The sequence below is a fragment of the Atta colombica genome, unplaced genomic scaffold (genome assembly GCF_001594045.1).
Source record: "Atta colombica isolate Treedump-2 unplaced genomic scaffold, Acol1.0 scaffold38, whole genome shotgun sequence".
Taxonomy (NCBI): Eukaryota; Metazoa; Arthropoda; class Insecta; order Hymenoptera; family Formicidae; genus Atta; species Atta colombica.
In genome coordinates this window covers 4,610,687-4,620,360 of record NW_017259490.1, presented here as the reverse complement: position 1 = coordinate 4,620,360, position 9,674 = coordinate 4,610,687, and the positions used below count along the sequence as shown (strand labels likewise).

General features: G+C 32.0%; 2 protein-coding genes across 2 annotated transcripts in view; one reads left to right on the top strand and one right to left on the bottom strand.

Annotated features, from left to right (window-relative positions):
* Window positions 1-4,114, bottom strand: part of LOC108690855 — a 19,840-nt gene extending 15,726 nt beyond the window's left edge. Inside the window, exons 1-7 of the mRNA XM_018198365.1 lie at window positions 4,087-4,114; window positions 3,762-3,927; window positions 3,008-3,204; window positions 2,664-2,880; window positions 2,477-2,596; window positions 789-1,117; window positions 574-696 (exon numbers count right to left, since the gene is read on the bottom strand). Of these exons, the coding sequence (XP_018053854.1) occupies window positions 574-696; window positions 789-1,117; window positions 2,477-2,596; window positions 2,664-2,880; window positions 3,008-3,204; window positions 3,762-3,927; window positions 4,087-4,114 (1,180 nt within the window). The remainder of the gene's footprint in view (window positions 1-573; window positions 697-788; window positions 1,118-2,476; window positions 2,597-2,663; window positions 2,881-3,007; window positions 3,205-3,761; window positions 3,928-4,086) is intronic.
* A 1,308-nt stretch (window positions 4,115-5,422) lies between these two features.
* Window positions 5,423-9,674, top strand: part of LOC108690885 (transferrin-like) — a 5,222-nt gene continuing 970 nt past the window's right edge. Inside the window, exons 1-7 of the mRNA XM_018198411.1 lie at window positions 5,423-5,614; window positions 6,605-6,841; window positions 7,560-7,862; window positions 8,056-8,216; window positions 8,349-8,458; window positions 8,599-8,982; window positions 9,088-9,560. Coding sequence (XP_018053900.1) covers window positions 5,542-5,614; window positions 6,605-6,841; window positions 7,560-7,862; window positions 8,056-8,216; window positions 8,349-8,458; window positions 8,599-8,982; window positions 9,088-9,560 — 1,741 coding nt within the window. The 5' untranslated portion in view covers window positions 5,423-5,541. The remainder of the gene's footprint in view (window positions 5,615-6,604; window positions 6,842-7,559; window positions 7,863-8,055; window positions 8,217-8,348; window positions 8,459-8,598; window positions 8,983-9,087; window positions 9,561-9,674) is intronic.

Here is a 9,674-nt window from a genome sequence, read left to right as displayed (position 1 = left end):
TATTATATTATATTATATTACATTTTATATTATATTCACTTTTAATAAGAAAATTATTCACATTACAATAATTAAAAACAAAGGATATCATATTAAGAACTTCAAAAGGCTAACTATAATGAAAATAGTAACTTGTAAGCATAAGAAACTAACCAATCACAATCGAATGTTGAGAGAATAATCGATTAATCAATTTTTTACAGCTCTTATAGCTTACTATCTTCATTACAGACTGCTTCTAAAAATACTTATGCATGCAAAAGTACTTTACTTTTGCTTTAAATATAACAATTTTAACGAAAATGTTGAACAATTATTGTTTATTAATTTTTTCTAAAAATATAATACTTGCTATAAAAAAGATTTATAAATGACAACACATATTTAATTAGTGTTAATTTTAATTCATTGAAAGCAGCCTATCGACTGTCAAACCTGTGGAGTCTCTCATCCCACAAACAGGAGTACAACTCAAAAGTGATTGACTCCACGTGCCGTCGTGAAGGCACATGACACTGGAAGATCCTTTACGACGCTCATAAAATGCTGGACAATCAAGAAAAACTCTTGTGCTGACTGGGAGGGCCTGGTCACAAGACAACCACCCTTTGTGAGGACCCCACATCGCCTCGCATTGTCTAATCGCATTATGCGCTTCAAACGGTGTTGGACACGTTATTCCTTTCGTCTCATTCTCTGTAATATGTTATATGCGCGATCGTAAAAAAATAATTTATTTGATAGATAAAAAACAAATCTCGCGTTCCGATCGAATGAACGTTACTTACTGAAGGTACAACTCGGGACATTGGGAAACCATCGGTTATTTTGACAGTAAATTTCACTGGCACCTTGCAAGAAGCCTTCGACGTCACAGACATAGTCAAGGCGAGTGAGCTCGGGAACGACTTCTCCCGGTCGACATCTGGAGCATCCGCTTACGTTGTAATGGGTCCCTGCTTTTGCGGCGGGCAATCGACAGGCACCTTCTGACAACGTTATCCCACATAACGACTCATCCTCGTCGCTCCAATCGTGACAATTAAGTTGAGAATTACACTTCAACTCCGGCCGAATGCATCCGCCATAAGCGCAACGAAACCAATTTTCAGGACATCTGTAGTAAAAATAATGATTACTAAAGAGCACAAAAAAATTGTGTCAAATTACTTAGATCAGGTATTTCTTATAGATTTTCAGTCGTAAAAAACAATGAGTCTATTCTTTAAAGTTATTTTGAATTTTAGGAAAAATCATGATTATTGTTTTTTGTGACTGAAAATCTATTCTAGTTAGAGTTACTTGACACAAATTTTTCTGACTTTCTGGTTACTAATGATCTCTATTAATTAATATGTAGTCACGAAAAATAATTTTCATATTCTGGAAATATTGGAAATGGATATTTTGCAGAGAATTCTCGTAATTTGAATAAAATAACGAATATTGACTGAAAAAAATCAATTTTTAATAAAATAATTAATCTCTTAGAATTAATATAAAATCTTTTAATCATAAAATTAAATTACAGAGAAATTACTCAATCTATTAGGTGTACAACTTTGCTTCCGCCGTTTTCCTATGGATGGTTTTAGCGGTAAGTGGTGGTCGAAATAAATAGATCATAGACGTCATACAATAAACTTGGGCATCTGTCAACATAACCCCATAGAAACATTAGTCGATTTGTGTCTGCATCATAAAGTTATTCTCGATTGAAAATGTCAGTTTACGAGCCAAATTCTCGTCATTTGCGGGAGGTTTTAATTTTTTGCTTCAATATGAAGAAATCTGCGACTAAGGCTCATCGAATGCTCTCAAATACTTATGGTGAGGCTATTAGTGAAAGAACGTGTCGTGAGTGGTTTCAACGCTTCAAAAACGGTGATTTTGACGTCCAAGGTCATGCTCTGTATTTGATGGGACTAGCTCGGCGTAGTGTATTATGAACTGTTAAAACCGACTGAAACAATCACAGGCGATCGGTATCGAACGCAATTGATGCGTTTGAGCCGAGCATTGAAAGACAAACGGCCGCAATACAACGAGAGACACGATAAAGTGATTTTGCAGCATGACAATGCTCGACCCCATGTTGCGAAAGTGGTCAAGACATACTTGGAAACGTTGAAATGGGAAGTCCTACCTCACCCGCCGTATTCTCCAGACGTTGCTCCCTCTGACTATCACTTGTTTCGATCAATAGCACACGGCCTGGCTGACCAGCACTTCCGGTCTTATGAAGAAGTAAAAAATTGGATCGATTCGTGGATAGCCTCAAAAGATGACCAGTTTTTTCGACGCGGGATTCGTACGCTATCCGAAAGATGGGAGAAAATAGTGGCCAGCGATGGACAATACTTTGAATCATAAATGTATAACCAGTTTTTTACAATAAAGCCTCGAATTTCGAAAAAAAACGGCGGAAGCAAAGTTGTACACCTAATAAGTCGCGAATTATTTTTAGTGTACGTACTCATATACTTCGCACAATTTTGCACTTTCATCAGACGCATCTGCGCAGTGTCGAATACCATCGCACACTTTAGTCATCGGTAAACATTGCCGTCTATTCTCGCATGTGAATTCTTGATCTCTACAAAAATAGAAAATAAACTATCCGAATTTTAATTTTTTAATCAACAAGAAATAAGTCAATTAACCGGCATTCGTATTGCGAACATTCGTGATCCTCACAATTGACAGCCGCGCATGTACTCGAGTCTTCGTCGGTGCCGTCGACGCAATCCTTCACACCGTCGCAAACCACTTCCTGATGAACGCAACCTCCGTACGAACAACGGAATGTATACTCAGGACATGTATATTCGCGACAGAATGTCGCATTCTCATCGCTCCCATCTGAACAATCTTTGTAGCCTTGATAAAAAGCGGAAGGAATACAAGGATAAAATTTTTCAAGTATAAAAAAAATAAAATATCACATTATATTGCATAATTTTATACCAGAATAAAACTTAACAAAATTAATTTGATAATTACAGACCATTGCACACCTCGGCGAAAGGTATGCACTCTTGATAAACAGTAGAACATTGGAAATCTCTGTCAAAACAAATATCATTAGCGCCTCGGTCACAAGCGATTTCATCGCTAGCGTCTATACAATCTACCAGACCATTGCATCGCGCAATACGACTCACGCAGGCACCGTAATTGCATCTGTACATATAAGTGGGACACCTGCAAAAAAGCTTTAATAATGTAATATTTCATAATGATTGTTCAAATTGTTGTATATTACATTATTGTTTAAATTATTACAATATATTCTGTTAATTACATTTTCAGATAACATTTATGTTGCTCAAGATATCTGAAAAATTTTTTTAGATGTCTTATGTCTAAAAGATATCTAAATGTGCATGTCTGCAATGCATGTTATCTGAGATTTTTTTCAATATAATTAATAGAACATGAAGCTGATAACATGAAATCGTGATTCATGCATGCGTGCGTGGAAGCTAATATGCATACATAAATCCACAAATGCATTTTTTTTTTTTAGATATTAAAAGATAGATATTTTAGCAAAAGAATACCACAACGTTGTAACAAAAAAGTTAAATATGTAAAATGTTTTCTCGAATATATGATAGAGATAGGCACAGTAAAGTAAAAAAAATAGTCTTATCAGTACTTTAACTGTTTTATCTTTAGTTGGAAAAATATCCGGTTTTTTTGCGATACCCCCTGGTTTAGTGACTAATGGCGGAAGTTAACGGAAAATATCTTCTTACACAACATGACGGCAAAGTGTTCCGATTTCGTCCGACGAGTCCGGACAATGAGGGATACCATCGCAAACATTCACTAATGGCATTACGGTGCCGTCCACACAAATAAATGTCAATGATGAATACACTTGGCTATTCTCTTCTGCGATAACATGTATCCTACTAAATCCTGCAAACTCGCGTATATTAATAATCTCGTCACGATTACACTATGCACGTACGTTCATAATACTAATGTACTCTTTAATGCGAGATTAAATATCCTCAATATAATATGCAACCATTATGATCCTTTATTATGCATGCGCTTTATTATGTGCAAACGTACCGAGGATCGTTGTAATTAATGCAATCATCTCTAAAGAATAATTACTACTTCTAAAAATTAAGATTGCTCCTCTCGACACAGACTTAAGTAAAAATACATAGCCTTCGATTCAATATATACTCGTAATTATCTGACAAATTATTCTGGCACTCGTACGTGCATAATTTTTATAGCAGCATGAAAAATTGTATATTTTGTTCGTCTGGACACAATAGAATACCGCATGAATGCTGTTTCCTTATTATCAAAAACAAAAAAGTACAAGCTGCAAAGCATTATTCTACTTTGCGTTTCTAATATACGAAAATATATTTACGTTACTTTATCTTTATTCTTTTTCTTTATCTTCGAATGACGAAGGATTCGAAATTAGAATAAAATAAGCCTATACTTTATGAGATTTATTTTAGATATGATATACTTTTAATATTCTAAGTAAATCTTAGAATTGTAAATTTAATTAACGCTATAAATCCTTCAAAATTTTGTTATCATTATCGTGTATATTTCAAATTTTGATAATCATCTTTTATTTATTGATCAAATAAAGTTCTACAATATCTATTGGCTATTAAAAATTCATTTGTATTACCAACAATATTGGCTACAGATTATATTTCTCGGAACAAGTAAAACTATAAAAAAACAAGATATACTTGTCTTTTTTTGTATTAAAAATTTAAGGGAATTGATATTCATTGATATTTAGTCATCAGTTGGCTGATATCTTCGTGGAAAGCTATCATCTGATAAACGAGTAATATATATTGCTTATCTTGGAATATACTCATCATTGACGACTCAACATTGTTCGTCATGATGTAATTAAAGAAACATTAAAGACAACTTCCGAAAATGTAAACCATGATAATAGGTCTTAAAAACGGGTCATAGAAATAAGACGGAGCAATAATTTTAATCGCGTATATGCATCTATGTAGCTACCTCTCGAATTTCTGATTAATATAAGAGTCCAAATTTAAAATTTATTTAATTTATTTATGTTTAGTTACAATTATATATTTAATTACACATATATCATAACATATTAATACATTTATGTACTTATTATAAAATTACAAATTAGATTTATAATTAGATTTATAATTATGTAGAATTTCAACAACCTTATTTAATATTCCTACAACCATTGGAAGTGGACTTGTGTTAAATACACTGTTTCCACAATCGATGATTTGCACTAATGATCTGATTCTCAAAGGATAGGACAGCATGGATACAGAAATAATGATAGTAATATATCGGCATATGTATGTATACTATATAGGGCGTGTGCGTTCGTTATCGGAGGCTTCTTATCGTTCGGTTTGTGAGAAGAGGCACACCTAGTTCCTCTTTGCAGTTCATGTTGAAAAACACTCAATCGCTCCAACGATACAATCGCTCCAGTTCGTATTAAACTCTCGCTGGATATTGTCTCTAGATCAGCAAGGAATGGGGAATCTCGTTTGGGTAATTTTGCTCGTTGCAGCTGCACATGCGCAAGATTTAGACAAAAGACATTTTTGTAAGTAAATTTATTTTATATCAAAATTATCTATTTATTATATTTTAAACCTATCCATTTATACAAAAATTGTAATAAATTTTTTGTATTTTATCACTTATAATAATTTAAATACAAATTTTAAAAACAAATAGTGATTCTGAAGTATGTTCATCACAAGTTTATTTTGTCTTTACTGCTTATTAAACGTGGTCTGGATGAAGTCTCTGAACGTAGTTCTAAAGAAGAATTTTTCAATCTTTATATTAGAAAGATGATAAAATTCATATTATTATATTAACGGATACATTTTCGTCCAATTGAAATGTATGAACATTCAACTTTACTTTTGAGAAATTTAAATCAGCAATTTATGATAACGCTTATTTTTTACATTATTATCAAGGATCAAATAAACGGATATCTTGAGAATGATCAAATTATTTGATTGCAATTGACGTAACATCTTACCGATGTAAAATATGTTACAGTTATTATTTTATATTATAAATATATTATTATCCTGTCATCTTTTCACATCATAATATAAATCTTCTGGGAAATATTATTAAGTTTTTGTGACTCCTGATACATAAACAAACAAAATTAGACTTTGATGCAGTGCACACATATAAAATCAAATATCGAGAAAATGATAACATTGTATGAATTACCTCGATTAAAGAGAGCTTGAAGTAAACTTAATAAAATTATTGATAAAAATGTATTTATTATTTAAAATAAAAAAATTATAAAATAAAGAGTATTTCGACAATTATTATTCATTCTTATTATTCCTCATAAATTATTTAATTAAATTATATATTTATATCTGATTGAACTTCTCCCTCTTTCTTCTTCTTTTCCTTTTAATATATAAATAGACATTTAATATATAAATAGATGTTTCTAGAGCGTCAAAATATATTGTGATAAATGCCGCACTGTTTCCACAATCGATAATAAATCTGATAACTAAATTTGTATGTCAATCGATTCACAATTTTTTAGACAAATTCTGCGCACCCGTTGATGTGGTAACCGAATCTTCATGCATCGCTGTGCAACGAGGAAATTCTGAAGTGTCGTGTTTGAGCGTGTCAGACAGCTCCGAGTGCGCTATTCGCTTAGCTGAAGGCAAAGCCGATTTCGGTGTTTTTAATGCAGAAGAATTGTTATTGATAAACCAATTCTATCCATCTGACATCGAACCTATTATTCAACTAAGGCATAGGACCAAACAGTTAGGTAGTAGAAAATGTTAAAAAGAATTTATAGTGAAGATGAAATTAGTATTTGTAGACGCCAATTAGATATATGACTGAAAATTAAATTTGATTTATAATGAAAAAATCTGGATTAGTAATAAACATGAAATTATTGGAGATTAATACGCGAAGTTTTATCAAGTTAATAAAATTAATAATTTAGAATCAAACACAAGATATTAATAATAAATTAATTAAAACATATTGCTTAATAATATTCTTGAGACTTCCACGGGTCCTTTCTATATAAAGATTATGCGTTTCGCGGGTTTCTTCCGTGTCCAGATCCATTCTTGGAATGCTAATGTTTCGTGAAGTTCACTTACAATATCAGGCTACTCTTCGTCCTGATGAAGTGAATTGCAAGGTTCACGAAACGCATAATCTTTACATATTGCTTAATGGATTTTTGGAATATAACTTTCTTGGAACTATGAATTATCATTAACAGTCTCCTCTGAAATTAATTAAAAGCCAAATTAATTAAAAACAATTAAATTCCAAATCATTTTCAAAAATGATATTTTGTTATTGAGTATTAAACAAGTATTAAATTTAGTATTAAATTTAAAATAAATATTTAAATAACAATATACTTTCTTAAATTCTTAAATTCTTCAGTATGATAATAAACATATGTATATGTATAAACATATATGTATGATAATAAATATATAAACATAATTTAATTTCCACAGAAGAGTTTGAATTTCAAATGGTAGCAGTGATTCCCACAGATCCAACGTTCATACACATAACTCCTCGCGAACGTCTCGAACGTTTAAAAGATAATGGATTTTGCCATCCTGGTTTTAGTCAATCTCAATGGCTGAATGATTATATTCTCAAGTATTTTGAAAACACATTGTCAGTGAATCCTCTGCAGTGCCAAGATAATGTAACCGTTATTGAAAACGAGATCATAAATCTCAAGAATTTCTTTGGAAAAGCTTGTAGACCAGGCGAATGGGCTTCTAATAAGTCAATCGATCAAGAACTAAGTAAGTAAAATTTTTTATGTTAAAATAATCTTATTTTCTTATATTACATTTTCTTGCATTTACTTATTATAATTACCTGTTATAAACTTCTACTTAGAAAAAAAAAAATTTTTAATTATTTTGAAGATTACATAAGTTCAAAAATAAAAACTGTTTCTAAAAGGTATATAATTAATAATAATATATTTCTCAGAGGAGAAATATCCAGAATTATGTGCTCTTTGTGACGACACGGCGGCTTGTAGTTATGATAATAAGCAGCATCACGGACATTTCGGAGCGCTGCAGTGTCTAACTCAAAGTCGTGGTAAAGTGGCATATGTAGCACTTCACTACGTTCAAAAATATCTTCAAGTAAGTAGGGTGTTTCATTTTTATTTAAAACAACAGTTACAATCGCAATGCATAAAAGCATCATGTAGAGCAGTTATTAATTATATTGATTTATTATATGATATTATATTAATTATTTGTTGTATGTTCCAGACAAATGAATCGTATCAGTTTTTATGTTCAGATGGCAGTATTCTTCCTTTATCCACCTCAAATCCTTGCGCATGGCTCCAACAACCGTGGAGCGTCGTAGCAGTTAGAAAGTAAGCGAATAGTAGTAGTCAAGATAAATGAGAAAAAGCTTTTCTTTCACATTTTTCGAAAATGTATTCTAAAAATCACTCAAGGTCTCTTTTTGAAATAACCCGCTCGGATGTATCTTGATTGTATTCGCTTTTTTCAGAGAAGTCGCACACTCTCTTAAAGAAAAATTATCGAACTGGCTACATAAACCGAATTCAGACTGGACAAAGAGTTTAAGCCGAATTATACAAGAGGATAGCAAGGGTGTAGATTTGACAAAAATGACTATAGCTGCGTATTTAAAGGGAAGAGAAATCGATGTTGAAAATATTAAAACTTGTGGCAAGACCATTCGTTGGTGCACCATTGGTGATTCTGAGACTAATAAGTGCAAATGGGTGGCGAAAGCAGCGAAAGCTCTAGGTGTAGCACCGAGCATTTCTTGTATCATGTCAAATTCTACATTTCAATGTTTCCGCGATATAAAAGAAAATCGAACAGATATAATCGTCATTGACTCCAACTATGGTTACCTGGCACGAAAGTAAGTAAAAAATTTAAAGTATCGACGAAATTTTGATAAATATATGTATGTGAAATATATGTATGTGTTATGGCATTACTTGACATTTCTTTAATTTGCTTGCAGAGTATATAATCTGTCGACAATTTTATACAGCGAAACTGAAATGGATAAGAATAGTGTGACATTCGCTGTGATACGTGAGCCTAAAGAGGATAATTATCTCATAAAGAATTTCCAAGATTTAAATGACAAAAAGGCATGTTTCCCTGAATACGGTGGTCTTAGCTGGTTGAGTTTCATCAATGCTGCAAGACAAAACAATATCATCTCGTCTAAATCCTGTGACTATCCATTATTGGTGTCCGAACTGTTTTCGGGTGCTTGTACCCCTGGAATAGAAGATTTCGATCACTCGAGCATTGCCATTCCATCGAACGTATCATCTAAACTTTGCTCGGCTTGTAAAAATCAAAATGATTCGTCTTGTGCAGCGAATGAAACTAATCGTTATTACGGTGACAAAGGAGCCATACAATGCCTAATTGATGAAACCGGCGATATAGCATTTATTGAGACGACAAATATATTCACAATCAGTAATAAAAAGCAATATAATATTATATAGAAGTATTATTATAGAAACTTATTATATAGAAAATAATATTATTATATATTTATATATTTTTTATTTTTTATTTTATATATTTTAT